Source organism: Pleurodeles waltl, chromosome 5 (genome assembly GCF_031143425.1).
Source record: "Pleurodeles waltl isolate 20211129_DDA chromosome 5, aPleWal1.hap1.20221129, whole genome shotgun sequence".
NCBI classification, from domain to species: domain Eukaryota; kingdom Metazoa; phylum Chordata; class Amphibia; order Caudata; family Salamandridae; genus Pleurodeles; species Pleurodeles waltl.
In genome coordinates this window covers 756,959,553-756,975,341 of record NC_090444.1, presented here as the reverse complement: position 1 = coordinate 756,975,341, position 15,789 = coordinate 756,959,553, and the positions used below count along the sequence as shown (strand labels likewise).

General features: G+C 43.5%; 1 protein-coding gene across 1 annotated transcript in view; it reads left to right on the top strand.

Annotated features, from left to right (window-relative positions):
- SYNE1 (spectrin repeat containing nuclear envelope protein 1) overlaps nucleotides 1-15,789 on the top strand; it is a 1,478,055-nt gene that overhangs the window by 619,769 nt on the left and 842,497 nt on the right. Inside the window, exons 59-63 of the mRNA XM_069234720.1 lie at nucleotides 1,142-1,285; nucleotides 1,901-2,056; nucleotides 2,587-2,751; nucleotides 13,078-13,250; nucleotides 14,168-14,321. Coding sequence (XP_069090821.1) covers nucleotides 1,142-1,285; nucleotides 1,901-2,056; nucleotides 2,587-2,751; nucleotides 13,078-13,250; nucleotides 14,168-14,321 — 792 coding nt within the window. The remainder of the gene's footprint in view (nucleotides 1-1,141; nucleotides 1,286-1,900; nucleotides 2,057-2,586; nucleotides 2,752-13,077; nucleotides 13,251-14,167; nucleotides 14,322-15,789) is intronic.

Below are 15,789 nucleotides of genomic sequence, written 5' to 3'. Positions count from 1 at the left end.
GGGGAAAATATTTATAATTTGGGGTAGGGTATGCTTTTGCATCCCAGAGCCTGCCTGTGCAGCAAATGGGAAGTAGGGCCAGCCATTAATGGCCTTGGGGCCCAATAACCTAGGGCCAGTTCAAGTGCTATGCCCCCAGGACATAGCGGTTTCCCTGCCAACACTGTTGGGGCAGGGAAACCTTTGTTTGATCTCACTTGGTGGGAGCAATTCAAATCTCTCACCATGTGGGATCAAGCACAAAGTCTGCTCCCAGCGGCAGAAGCATGAAAAATGCTCCCACCCGCTGGGAGTGGACTTCAGATCTGTTTCCCTGCTTACAGTGATGTGGGCAGGGAAACAGATCTGAATATTGCTCCTGCCCGTAGCGAGCGGAATGTTTAGCTACTCTCTGCCAGCAGGATCAATGCCGACTCCTGCTGGATACAAGGAGCCCCCTGCAGCCCAAACAATAGTGTGGTGGGTGTCCTGGGTGGACACCAGGGCACACACCCTTTGTTGGCCAAGCTCTACGTTTCCTTCCACGTAGATATAGGGCCTTAATTCAACCTTTGACGGAGGGGTTTCCTACTTCACAAATGTGACGGATATCCTGTCCGCCGTGTTACATTCTCCATTGAATTTAATGGGATCATAATATGACGGATGGTATATCTGCCACATTTGTGATGGAGGAAACCCCTCCATCAAGGTCTTAATAAGGCTCGTAGTGCGGGCCCTGGAGGATTGGGTCCTCTGGGTCAAAATTGGCCTAGGGAAGACGGCTACGTGCCCCCCCTAAACAAATGCGCTTATCCCTGGGGGATGAAGTCCCCAGGGCCAAAGCAGCCCGGCGATGGGATGCACATCTGCCCCCCAACCCCCAAAAAATGCAGCAGGCCCTGGGGGATGGGGTCCCCAGGATCAAAAGCAAGTGCAGTACAATAGTTGTTGGTGACTTGTGAAAAAGCTGGATTTTCTGGTTAAGAGATCAATCAGCAATTGCCCTTTTTGTCTACTGCAGAGCACTGTGTGCAGGTATAGGTGGACTGTACATCTGATGGAATGAAGCAAGTGGTCAGAAATGTTTCTGTTCAGGTATTTGAAAACTGGCATGAAATCATTGTTGAAGGTCTGATTATCAAGATATTTACCTTTACAGAACTTGAAGGTCCAGATGAAAGACTTCGAGGGAGGTGCTGAACCAATCCAGGAGTGGCTCAGCACCACTGAGAAGATGGTGCAAGAGAGCAGCAGCCGACTTTATGACCTGCCTTCTAAGAAGAGAGAGCAGCAAAAGTTACAGGTGACATTGAATCATGCCAAATAAAGCATCAGCTTCTCTTTCTCCCTCTTCCATATAGTATTATACTTCACTTCCAAGGGCTATTGTAGCTGTTAAAGACCCTCTACCCGAGTTACAAGACCAAACTCAGGTGAAGTTCTTTAAAGAGGGAGAATGCCTTTAACAATCTACATAGGCTGAGGCAGATGGGCTGAAACACTATTAGAATATTTCACCTACTAAAATGAATTTTCTGAATTAAACAAGGACAAACAGAAAAACAATCATTGGAACATTAGAGAAGAAAGCAAATGCCAGCTGTTATTGGCTCTCTGCCACTCTGCTGCCATCAGTGAAGGTGCCAACATTCCACTGTTCTAATGCCGCCTAACAAATGTAATCTTTATGTGAACTGCAACAGCAAAAATGTCTGTCTGACTAATTATATGTTTTAGACATTGTATGTGCCATTTCTTTCATTTTGTGATGTGCAGAGCTTGTTGGTAATGTTTTGTTTTGGTAGTGTTGCATGAATGCTGCAAGAACTGTTCCACTAGGAGAGCTTTTTATGTTATATGGGTTACGCTTTTTCCTATTGCCTCCTCCTCTCCTCTCTAACATGCTTGTGCTTTGCAGTCTGTCCTTGAAGAGATAAGCTGCCAAGAGCCTCAGCTCAGCAGGCTAAAGGAGAAAGCTCAGCAGCTGTGGGAAGGGCAAGCTGCCAGCAAAAGCTTTATGCACAGAGTATCACAGCTGTATTCTCAGTACCTAGCGCTAAGCAACCTAACCAAGGTAATGCACCACTGGGTGCTGGGTGTCCTTACTATGCAACTAAACTGTCACCTTATGTTTTTCAGCCTATGCTACCACAATTTATTTTTATGTTTTTTTGTTATATGCTTATGCTGGTTCATTCCGTAGATCGTTGAGTGATTATACTCAAGGTAATTGCTTACCCAAATAGTTTTTACCAACTTATGAGCTAAAATTCTTACTTTGGTTAGAGCTTAGTTTGATGGTGTGAATTTTTGTTTCTAAAACCAATAGATGATGCCAGTATCACATCATAGTTTACTTCAGTGCCTTTCACTTAAAAAAAACGGGAATGTGTTTGTTGCATACATTGATAACATAGGAAATTTGTTGTCGGTCCTCTACTTTAGACTGTTGTGTAGCAGATTTTCAAGTTTATATCAAAGAACATTTGAGTCCACGAACTGTACTAGTCCTGTGTAAAATAAAGAATGTTTATTTATTACAAGTTTCTCAAAATGCATTTTTATTAATATCACAATCATCAATCATTCTGGCATGAATTATAGGTGAAGGCATCAAAGCTGGAAAGGATTGTGGCCGAACACCAGCAGTTCTCCCAGGGTTTGAAAGAGCTCCAGGACTGGATGAGCGATGCAATGCACATGCTGAAATCATACTGCCATCCCACAGTAGACAAAAGTGTCTTGGACAGCAGAATGTCAAAGCTAGAGGTGTGTGTCAGTTTACCTACTACCACCATTATTCAGGACAAAAAGTGATCATACATGCTTTATTCTCATTTGTCACTGATTTTAGAGTCAAAGTAGGAAATCACTTGACTTGATTGACCAGCAATATTCACAAACGACTAGAAACAAGTGCAGCAAAAGATAGTGAGACATCCCAGCTCATTGGTCCAATGGGTGTAAGTAGCTACTGGATGTGGCTTAGAAGCACATATGAAGCATGACCGAAAACTAACAGGCATATTTAAGAAGAATGGCTCGGCACACAGTGCAGTGCCACTTTTCTTGCACTCCGTAGTGCCCCCCTAACACCACCATGTGTGCACCGTATTTAAAATGCGTCACACCACGGAGGTAGTTAGGGGACTATCATCAAAGTTTTTGATGCTAGTCCGGCCATTTTGCAGGATTAGTGTCAACAATTCTGAGGCTAATCCTGCAAAGCACTCGGAGGCCCATTGTAACCAATGGAAGCCTCCTTTTAAGGCCTGCTCTGAGCAGGCATTAAAAGTATCGAAAAAATGGTGCAAGAAAATCTCTTAGATTTACTAGCACCATTCTTTCAGCCCCCCTAAAGGGGTAATGCCCCCTTTGCATACATTATGCCTGGCGCAGGCATAATGTAGCGCAAAGAGTTACAGAATGGCACAATGCATGCATTGCGCGACTTTTTAAATATGTCACAGCATTTTTGGCCTTCTAACACCATATTAGCGTAAAACAAATTACGCTAATAAGGGGTTAGAATGGTGCTAGGGGCTCTTAAATATGCCCCTAAATGTATTTAAGGAGATTGTATAATTCAATGGCAGTGTAGGCTCAATACCATAGAGAGCAGATTCCTATCAACAAATATGCAGTACACACAAGTTCCTTCAAATTCACTCACACATGCCCTCCACATTTTACTTATAAAGTGGTTAGACTGAAAGTTTTTGTTAGTGGGTTTAAAGGTGAAATGGCTGAATATCAACTGCTTGCACACTGGGGTATTCAGTGCCACACTCCTTTAAGGTCAAAAGTGAGAAAGGAAAAAAGTAAGAAACCACAATTAGAAAAAATAAAAAGTCATCAAAGAAAGTGTGAAAAAAATAAGTAATTGGAAAATTTAGGGGAGAAAAAGCAAATGGTTAGGGTAATTGAAATGATGAATTGTGGAAAAGATTAGGATAAGTGAAGCCCTTAAGATAAATTTAGGGAAAGGGTTTGTTCTTTGAGTAGGGCTTTTCATTAAGAAGGGTAATGTGACGGTTATGTTATGTATAAGGATTAGGATTACGGTTCAGTATAGGTTATAGATAAAGTAAGAGATTGGAATAGGGCAAGGGATAGTCCTTATTCTAGGGTTAGATTAGGAGATAGTTCATAGTCTTTGTTTAGTGTTAGGGCTTGTGGTAGGGTTAGAGATGGGAGTCTCACGAAGGGGTTAAATTTAGGAGTTAGGTGAAAGAAATGTATTTGCAGTTATGATTAGAGGGTGGATTTTATATTTAATTGAGCATACAAATATTCAGCATGTTTAAATGGGTATGAAAGTTCTCACTAAATGTTTTTCACTTTTTGAATTTTCCATTTAAAGTAGACATTTTTTCTAGGTTTGTCACTGGTGCTGATTACAAGTGCTCCGATAATCCCAGTGAGGCTTGCAGAAACAGTCCATGGGGCAGACTGAATTAAAATGGGACCCTTTCATTTTTCTCACTTAGCTTCCCCTTGCAAGTACTCATTACCACATTTAATTGACTGTTACAGTTCATTGTTAGGAAATACCTCTTTCACCCCCCACATCTGTGGACTGATGCTACTGGTTTATCGAATCTGAGAGTGCACTGAGGCCTACTATTCAGACCTCATTGCCAGTGTTCTAACCCATTGCAAAGTGTATGTTGAGTTGTTTACCCCCAACTGGCAAGAACTGACTTACTTTTAAGTCCCTAGTATATGGTACCCAGATCACGTAAGGCAGAGTGTCCACCCAGAGCTGCAGCACTAATTGCACCACCCTGTGTGTGACAAAGTACAAATTGGTTCCCAACCTGCCACTGCAGACTGGAAGGGCAGAGGTAACACTGCTAGTTCAACTTTGCCATTTAAACTAATGGCAAAGCTGCCACTTCCCTTAACAATATATATAAGTCTTCCCTATGGCAATCCTAGCAAGCCCTAAGGCAGGGAGCTGTGTATTATTATATAGAACATGCATTTTTCATAAGTGTCTTGCCAGCAATACTTCTAAGTTGTTTTGCTGTGGGAAAGTTAATAGCCCCATTGGCTAATACACAGTTACTGGCTGACCCCTTAGCCCGGCTAATTCCTGAATGGGGCTACTCGGATGGAAGCTGTAAGGTATCAAATTAATTGTGGCAATAAACCTGACTTGATGCCAAAGTCGAATTTAAAGTCACTAATAAACAAATGCAACTTTTTGAAAGTTGCTACTTCGTGACCCAGTTTGTCCAATGACCTCACATGGTCACAGGCCACCATACAGCTTTCTGCCTTCCTGGGTAGCGGTGTGAACAACTCCCCGGCATAGGAACAATTGCAGCCTGCTACAGGATGAGATGTCACCTCCCATTCGCAGGAAGCCACTCAGGGTGTTAGCCCAAATGGCAAGCTTCAAAAGTGAAGCCACCTTTGGTGGGCAAATCGTGATCACACTCCTGATCGATTGTTGAGATAGATTGGCTGGGGGCAGGGACATATAGGTGAAACCATTGCCCAAACCAGCTATTCCGTACATGTGTAGCCCAGAGTTAGCCACACCTCTAGGGTGGACTAGCAAGCTCCTAACATTCGAGAAGGGGTCCTGACATCTTAGTGGGCAGAATAATGCACGCTGGGATTGCCACACATAGCTGGAAAGTTGTCACCAAAAGTGAGAGGAGCTGGTAGCCTATTGGCCAGTGACCACATCTTCTCCTCAGGACACTTTTTGGGATTAAATATGGACCCCTGGCACCCTGAACCTCAGGCCAAAGTGGAACTGGAACAAGGACCGAAAAAGGACTGCCCTGCTGACCCCTGGACTGTGCAAAGGGAGGCCCTGTCTGCTGGGCTGCACCTTGGGTTAGCGAAGTGAGGACTGTACCTGTGGCTGCTTGCTTGGAGGAAAAGTCGTGCCCCAGACCAAAGAAGAAACTCCAAGGGTCAGTCGACTGGAACTGGCACTAAAGTCATCACAGCTGAAGTAGCCTATCTGGGCAAATCAGTAGCCATCTCCACTGACTGCCCTGAACGCCCCAAGTGGTGGGTCCTTGACACCCAAGAGTTGCATCTGAGTCAGCTGAACCCAGCAGTGTTTTCTGAGTCTAGATTGGTCACCCAGGGGGTACTCTAGCCTCCACCAAAGGATATCACTGAGACATCTGTGTAGGGAGACCGGTAGTCCAGCCACAGCTGGCCTTCTGCTGTCTTAAAGAGGACTTTAAGGGATCCCGATCACATTGGCTAAAATTGCCCCACCTGAGCCGTGGATCATAGAATAACCACAAAGGCACCCCATCAACCGCAGACCACCCAGAGCATCCTTGAGAATCCTCCCTGTGCTGTATCCGAAGCATCCGGACCTATCTATTGACGTTGTACTGTAAAGTTTTGAACTGCTCTGGAAAACACTTTGGTGGGCAGGTAACTGTCCAAATACTCCTTATTACCCCTCCTTCCCCCCTCCTCAGATCTTCTCCTTGTAGAATTTGGTTGGCCAAATCAGGCCTGGGTAGCCGAACTCAACTCTTATGAACTTTTCAAAAGTTTGCAAACTTTACAGTTACCAGTGATTGTTTTCATTTGAAACTAAAAATTATGTTTTCTTTAAAAATCTGTATCCCCGCAACCCTCCGGTGAATTAATCTTGGATTAAAAAAAATCCTAAAATATACTCTATTTTTATAAATTGGTTTTGGGTTTCCTTCTTGTTGTGTGACTTTCGGTTTTCATTATTTGTTACTGTTTAATGCTTTACACTAGATCCTTTGTTTAAGTCTTGCTGCTGAAAGTCAGAGCTACTCAGGCTTGAGCTTAAGGTTTTCCAAACAAGCCTGACTGAGTCCAAGACAGTTTTTACAAGTGTACTACAAGATAAGGCCATACAGCCAAATACTAAAATCCTCACATTTATGATAAATGGGAATGAATGTGGCATATTTGGTGTTATATATTGATTTCCTCAAGTTTCCCACATTCAGGCCTGATTTCTTGGATTACTTTTACCTGATTTTATTCCCATTTGGCTGAAAACAGAAGATTTTACGTTGCAAATAGGATTATTGGCCTACTTATAAAGGACAATTCAATCAAAAGAGAGACAGGCAGAATTAGTGGTCCAGTGTATACTCTCTGTAACAATCACAATGTTCAACAAAAATACAATGTTCCAAAAAACATATAGGAGCAAACATCGACAGGCACTCTAATATACTGGAGCTAAAAACCCTCGCACATTTTATTAGATGTCATGATTCATCATAGGGCAGCTTCTCGTCAGACTGGTGCTGCAATATCCGACAGGCCCTTTAGGGGGGCTCTTTTCCGGAAATCTTAACTGATAGTGTGTGCCACAGTGAGAAGCACGTAGGAATAGACTCAAACCTACAGGCAAAAATCAAGGAAAAACAAGAGAGAAGAAAAAGGAAAATAAAATTGCCTCTGGCGCCTCCAAACCAAGCCTTTATTGAATATGGCAGGATCCTGGACAACATTAAAACAAGGATGCATAGAGTAAACAGGAAATAATGTACCCGCGCTCCACTAAAAACGAGGGAGAAGGATTTTGCTTCCACAAACAAAGGTCAACATGTTTTGCGCCTCACAGTCATCCAATCGGATCATATGGCGCTTCTTGAGGACCAAAAACCACTAATAACTTCTCCTGAACATAAATCTAAATTCTATGCAGGTAATACTTCATTTTGGAAAATCAAAATAAAAAACAATGAGTTGACTTACTCACATAGGTTTCACATCAAATAGATATGATCTAGAAGAGCCTATCCTAAATTACGGACGCAGCTCCTTTCGGGAGAGGGGCCCTGGGTAGGTCCCTTGCCGGACTAATGTTGGGAAACATACAATGTTAGTCTAGTGGCCGCCCTATCCCATGGAGCTGCGTCCGTAATTTAGGATAGCATCATTAATTTTTTATGTTAATTCAGCGCAAACCTAACTCCATATTAATACTTTGGCACTAGACATGTCTAGCACTAAAGTTATGGAGTTAACATAATTTTCTGGACGTGGAAACCTACCTTGTGTCAATTAGATGCAAGGTAGTGTACCTGTGCAGAAAATGACGTTACGGCCCTTGTGCCATATTTATCCCTGAGCTTGCTTAGCGCCATTATTTAACGCCTGGGTATGGGCAGGCATTAGGGGACCTGTTGGCCTTTTTCCATTGTCAGAGACCATGGAAAGAGCTGACAGGTGCCCTTCCCTGGCCCCAGGGACAACCGCACCCACCCCCACCCACACCACGAAGACACATAATGATGAGGGGTCCCCATTCCAGGTAGGTAGAGGTGAGTATTTTGTTTTATTTTTTGTAGTGCCATAGGGGAGCCTTACTTGGGCCCCTCTACACGGCACTGGGCCCAATGGCCTTGGCCAGGGGACATAAGTCCCCTGGGTATGGCCATTGGACTGGGGGGGCACGACTTCTGTCTTCACTTAGGCAGGAGTCATGTCCATGGGGGTTGTGCGCTGAAATATGGCGCTAATCAGGTTAGAGTCATTTTCTTGACTCTAACCTGACTAGCGCCATTCTTTGACGCACAACCTCCAGTTTTCCCTAAGCCTCCCCCACCCGGCTGGCGACTTGGGATGGCGGTATACTTTTATGACACTAAACTGTGTTAGCGCAGTTTAGTGTCAAAAGGTATAAATGAGGGCCTATATGTGAGTTTTGTCGTGGCTCACAAGCGATTACATTCTCTATTACTATAGGTATATAGTTGGGATTGCTTCTTTTCCCCTCAAGAGATAAAAATATTTAGCAGCATATAGGAGGCGTGAGATAGTCTTCTCCCTTATTGAATGAAGGGAAAAAAACCCTCATGACAGGCATCTTAAAATAATTGCTATACATTGCTTCCTGTTGCCTGTTGGACTTTAGTTTTCATTATTCATTTTAAGGGGTCAGAAGTTTGATGTTATTGGTTTAAATTTGTTTTGGTATTTACACAGAACAAACGAAGGCTGCACCACACATTCAACATTTTGAATTGTATTCCCAATCCTTTCTGAGCTTTTCAGAGTCATTGTACTTGAAATGCACAAGTAATAATAAATAAATGTGATAGAGACTGTAGGAAGCTAGCTTATATAGTGGATCAAAGTGAGGTACACTGTGCATAGATTCCAGGCATACCCCAAAGCTATCATGGGGCACAAATGACCTACCAAATGCTCTCTTTTGTGGTGGTGTGGTTGAGCAGTTAGGCATATCACAAGGTACTGCTAAGCATGTAAGGCACAGACTCATACAGTAAGTGAGACACACGCTCAGTAAAGAAATCCAACACCAATTGATAAAAATAACATATCCTTTTTTAATATGCAGATCAACGGAATCAGGTGAGTACTGTTTGAGTTAGGAATTTTTTGAGTTGTTAAAAGTTGACAGAAGCAGTAATGTTATATGGAGGGAGGACAAGCACTGAATAAAAGTATAGTACAGTGACTTTACAAGGCCAATCTCCTGAACTTAAGGTAAGTAGGGGGCAAGGTCAAAGGCCACTATCTTGTCACCTTGGACCACACTGGGGCAGCCGGGTGCAGGGGTGCAGTTCAGAGTCGGGTGCCCTGTGTAAGTCAATGGGTATCGGTCCAGCTACAAAGTTGCTGCATGGATGGACTGGAAGGTCAGTCCAGGGGAACCCACAAGGGGGCTCGACCCTTGAGGTCTTCAGGCACATGGGGACATGGTCGATCCACTTCTCCTGGGGCTGTGGGGCTCGAGTGCAGTGGTGTGTTCTGTCTTTGGGGCGGGTGCTGTAGTTTCTCGCAGTTGCAGGGGGTCCCCAAAAACAGTTTGCAGGTAAGGACTGGGGGCCCATTCTGACCAAGCCAACAAGTGTTCTCAGGTCTCATGAGGCTGGGAGATGTGGCGACACCCTTGATTCCCTTCTCCTCATTCCACGGCCGATGGGCGCAGAGGTACCGTGGAGTGTTGGGTCCTTGTTTCCTAGTCACTTGCAGTTATGGAGGGGGTCTGTAGAAATAGGCTGCAGACACCATTGTGAAGTCCACAGTGGGCACACTCAAGGTGGCCTTTGTTTCGGGGGGGCCTGGGTCCATGCTGACACCGCTGGCCCACTTAAGCTCAGGTTAGGTGGCTTGCATGCAGTGGTGATGTCCGGCATCAGGTTTTGACGGTCCTGGTCATATGAGTATTTCTTTGTTTGTCTGCAGAGGCAAGGAAGCAGTTCCCCTGCTCCATGGAGTTCTTCTATGCAATTTGAGAAGCACTGGCAGCTTTCTCAGGTTCTTGGAGGCTGCAGCAGCAGGTCAGTTGCTCCTCGAAGCTCAGGTGCAGCAGGCAGGCTAGCACGGTTTGTGCCAAGTCAGTCATGCTCCTTGGTTCTAGGGTTCAGCAGGCTTCTTGTCCACTCCTTTTGTGTCCAGCAAAGATCTTTTATCTGGTATCAGGGGGTCCCCTAAATACTCCATTTATGGTGCATTAAGGGGAGTGAAGGGTGGTAGTCAATGGGCTACTTACCCTTAGGGTCACTACACCCCCTATATGACCACTTCCTGTGGGAAGTAGGCATCACCCTGTCCAGAGTTCCTAAATTCCCCCAAACACGAGATAGCAGAATTTCCTAGGCTGTGTCCACTTCAAGCTGGTCACCCTAGGAGTGTGTCCAGTCTCTACGTGCGACATGCCTCCTGAATAGGTAATTTTCCCACCTGTCCAGAAGGGCCCTTTGGCTGGGGGTCAGCATCCTCTTCTGAGGAGAGCCAGTTCTGCATACCAAAAGTGGTAGGCTTCTTTGAAGCTCCCTGCCTTGGAATGCAGATTTGTGGGCCATCTTGTTAGGAGGGGTATGTTAGCACCCCAGCCAGAGCAGGCTTTGTTTCTGCCCTCCAGAGCGCAAAGGCTCTCACCCTTAGGGGTCAGATTCTAGTCTGTTGGAGGCAAGCTGGCTAGAACTAGCCAGTGAGCTTACCAGCAGTTGGCAGGTTTTCAGGGGTCACCTCTAAGATGCCCTCTGGGCGCATCTGTTAATAAATCCATTACTGGACTCAGTGAGTGTTTATTAATACAAGATGTTTGATACCAAACATCCCTAGTTTCAGTGAAGTCATCATGTAGCTGGGGAACTCATATTGACAATTGTCCAGTACATGTGTTTTGCTGCACACTTACTAGGTCTAGGAATCAATATAGACATAGCAGGGTCATATCTGCTCCTGCAGAGATGTCCACACGTAATATAATGCACCCTGCCGTAGGGCAGTAAGGCCTGCTGTACGGAAGACTTACAAATATTACATGTTTAGGGGGCCATGGCCCACATGCTGTGTGACATGTTGTGTTTCCACTTTTAGGGAGCATCTTGACAATGGCAGTCTGCATGAGGTTGATGCTGGGTCCCCTAGGGGGGCACAATTTGTGATGCAGCTCTTAGGGACCCTCATTAGTATCTATGTACTAAGTATCAGGGCTGCATCTACTAGAGACTTAGAGAGGTGCAATTGTGGCCTGGCAAGTTGGGGATCATGTGTCTAGGTGTCTTGTTTTGGGGAAGGAACATTGGCAGCGTGGACCTGGTTAGCAGGAACCTAGTCCACTTCAGTCAATTTACATCAAAAACTAAGCAAAAAGTTAGGGGTGGGTTCTGCAACCAGAACCCAGTTTTCCTCAGACTTCTAGCTGCAAATTTCTTACCTTTGAATTCTCCTTAGGTGTCATTCTATTTAGCTGAGCAACAACTTGAATTGCTGTTTAGAAAATTAAAAAGAAGGAGAGTGTAAAAGAAAGTAAAGCTGAATGCCAATTGGTGGTAAATTTGTGAGCCCTAAACAAGGATAGTTTCTAAGGCTAAGCATTCTATAACATGCTCCAAGAAGGTAAGACCTATGTTCTGGTGTCAACTCAGTCATGTCTCATTAGAGACTTGTTTAGTGTTCATGTTTTTGGGCATTTATATTACATTTTAAGTTACTAGCCATGTCCTCTTCCAACAGAGACTAGAGTCCTGATTCAGAGTTTGGCAGATGGGACTACTCCATCACAAGCGTGTCAGATATCCAGTCTGCTGTAAATGAGTCCCTATTTTCCTGTGGATGGGCTATCCGTTATGTTTGTGATGGAGTAACCCATCTACCAAACTCTAAATCAGGCCCTAAATGTGCTTTTCCTGTATGAGCACAAAAACTTTGCTATTGATGTCTTAAGTCTCTTAGAGCAGCCAATGGAAGCTGAGATTCCCAAAGCTTGCAACTCTTTTTAGATCTCTTAAGTGAGCTTGCTTCCTCAGCATTGTTGCTGCTCACAGGTTAGGGAACAACAAATCTCATTGCTGTGTGTACTAAACAGAGTCCTGCTGGTCATTAAAGTGAAGTTGAGGCTTTAAAAAAGTCCAGAAAATTATAAGAGTCTTGCACTGGAGGTAGAGCTCAGAATTATTTAAAACATTCAGTATGGAAAATAAGTTTCTAAAAATTAAGACTCTGGAAAAATTTGAATAGTGTAGATATTCTTCAGACAGGATTTTTTCTTCTCTACTTTTGTTGTATGAGGAATATGTGTATGTGATGGTAAGCTGTTGTCCTCTTGAGGCCATCTTCAGAATCTTCCAGTTTATCAACTAAATTCAAAGTATCTGTCGTAGCGATGAGATATTAAAATGTTTATTAGACAAGAGGGGGTGAGGACTTATTTACCCATATCAGAGCTGCATGCAAAAATGAGCATGGCCTTCATTTCTGTAGAAAGTTACCACTTTCCTTGATGTTGTCTCAACATTCTGGTCATTATTTGTTTATTTGTCAACTTAATGTTTATTGAGAGTTGAAGCCTTGGTTTGCTAATACTGAACCAAATTCCAGGGATTTCTGACAAGAAAGCTCAGGATCTGAAAACATAATTCCTTCATGACATGGAGCAAGTTGTCAACTCTACATTTTAGTATTCCCAACACATTTCCACTGTAATGAAATGAATGAGATGTGGAGGATAATAAGGGTACAGAAGATCATGCGATGTGGTTGTAATATTAATAGTTGCAAATTAGCATTGACTAGCATACTTGATACATTTTCATTTCTGTTGGCCATTTATGGAAGATGACAATGAGATTTTCTCTCCAGGCACTGCTGCTAGCGAAGCAGGAAAAGGAGATTCAAATGAAGCTACTGCTGACCAGAGGAGAGTCTGTCCTAAGGAATACATCTCCAGAAGGAGTACCTGCCATTACCCAGCAGCTACAGGACCTGAAGGACACCTGGGCTTCCATCATGTCTACCTGCATTCAGTGCAAAAGGTATAATATGCTGCTGATAAATTAGAAAATGTACTTGGTTTCAAGAAGGAAACAAATAACATGGTGTGGGATAATCTGTATAAATGATGCATGTAAGGACTGCAAGGCAGAATGTGTAACTCTTCGCTCAAGGAGAGGCAGGACATGTGAAAAATTAGACTGACAAAAACTCACCCATGCGTACACATATTGCTACATATGTTTCAGCAAGCAGCAAAATCCCCTGTTAATCACTTGCCTTCAAATATGCCGCAACTTGAAATACAATAGTTATTGAACTCAGTCCTACAAACGGTAAGAAGTAACTTTGGATGAATTGAAAAAAATACTAGAAAAGTATTAATGCTATATTGATGTTTTGGGTGCCTCTATTTTTAAGTCTGTGTTTTTGCAGTCCTTCCATATTTGTTGAGTCTGTGCATTCACTTTAGACCTAGTTTAAATGATCCTTTTGCTTGTGTTCATACAGCACTCTGATATTTCTAAGTAATAGTATACTTGAAGGAGTAGAAGTGCAACAAATTTGTAATGGCCATTTTTGTGTAAAGTTGTAAAACAAGCTGATTTAGACATATGAAATGAATGGTAATGTTTCTTTGTAATGGCCTTGTTAGTGTAAGGACTGAATAATTAGTAATGCAGTTGATCTGTTAAGATTTGTACATCAGTACACAATCTCGTGAGACCCAATACCTCTTAAGACAAAACTGTTGTTGATGGATAAAATGAAAAGACATGTAGATGGGTCTAAAACAGAGATTTACCTTGTTTTCTTAGCTGTCCTCTGGATCTTTGTTAAGCCTGCCCCATTCGTACTGAACAAATCTAAATAACGATTAGCTCATTCAAATTGTTTGATGTTCCTTACAGGCACATAAGAGGTATGCCTTGTAATGTAAAGTGTTTCATTTTTTAAGTCAATTAGAAAGTGCCCTTTCAAAGTGGACAAGTTATCAAGATGACATTCGGCAATTCTCTAACTGGATGGACCGTGTGGAAGAAAGGTTAAATGCATCCGAGAGGCAGTATGCAGAGCTGCGGTACAAAACAACTGCACTAAGCAAATCCAAGGTATGTAGTCTTTTAGAGGTTATCAGCATGTGCTTGTAGCTTATGACTTCAGGATGCCTAATGTGGTTTGCTGCAGGGAGACAGATTTGTTTACATAGACATTAAGGGCCCCATTAGAGTTTTGCTTACGGAAAACTCCGTCCGCGAAACTCCTCACAGGGTGGCACCACCTTTGTGGCAACACTTCCCGACAGAGCTATTATGGGTTTCCTGCAAGTTTAGCGGCCAGAAACCTATGTTTCTACCCGCTGGCCTAGCGGGAAACAGGCTACAGCATTGTCTCTGGCTCGTAATACTGTCGCCTGCAAGGTGCACCAGCAGACAGTGAAGATTGCTATGGTGCTGGCCGGGGGGGCCTGACCTGCCCATGCCAAGTGTATGGGCAGTGCCTGGGGCCCCCTGTGGCCTCCTGCATCTGTTCTCCGCCAGCCTTTTTATAGCGTTGCTACTGCCATGAAATGCTCAGCAGGGAACGTGGTTGTAATCCCCAGGACAGCACTGCTTGCAGCACCTCCCTGGCGATTAGGATCACTGCCACTGCCTGGATCCAAGATCCTGGCAGAGCTGGCGGCTTCCTGGCGGTCCGACCACCAGGGTTGTAATGTAGCGGTCAGACCGCCACCGTTGGACTGCTGCATTGGCGTCGGTCCCGACTGGCACCGCAAGTCTGGTGGTCTATAGACTGCCACACTCGTAACAAAGCCCTCAGTAATTTGATGGCTTTGAACGAAGAAGCTTTGTAGTTCACATGCAGAACAAGTAGTACTCCAATCAGTTTAAAGGGATAACTTTCGGTGCTATGACCAAACAAAGGTTGGTAGGAAAAACATGAAACAACAACCAAACACCATTGTTGTTCTCCTGTATGATGAGTCTGGAACAGTGTTGACTAGGCTTTGATGCTCTTGAGCTACTGCTGAAAATGACAGTGAACTTAGACAACACTATGATATGTGTTATACTATGGACGTTAGTGCCTTAAATGGATGAGATGTGATATGATTGAGCGCCAGCATTTTTTGTTGGATTTCCACTTTTCGTAATACAGATAGGCCAGCAATACAAGTTGTACATGGGCTGTTTTAGCAGTGGCCAACAGCCTTTAACAGTTACAAAGGTCTTCAAGATTACAATCACCATGTTATAATCTACATGGCCAGTGTTTCTTATGCTGCTGTTCATAACTACAGATCTGCTTGAATGTAAACTATCTTGACTGAAGCTGATAAAATGTAGTCAGTTTCAAGACAAATGTATGAGAGCATAATTTTCCTTGGTTTTTAATATTAATACCTGTTTTCTCAAATATCCAAATGTTTTGCTCTTCTAACTTATGTTTAAGACTTATGACCTGGTTGTTTACAATAGCATGTGCATGTTTTGTGTGGGTTCTTTGAGGTAGCACTTGTTCATCACTAAGCTCTATTCACAAAGGTAAATTTACATGTGTAGATTTACTCGTGTACAT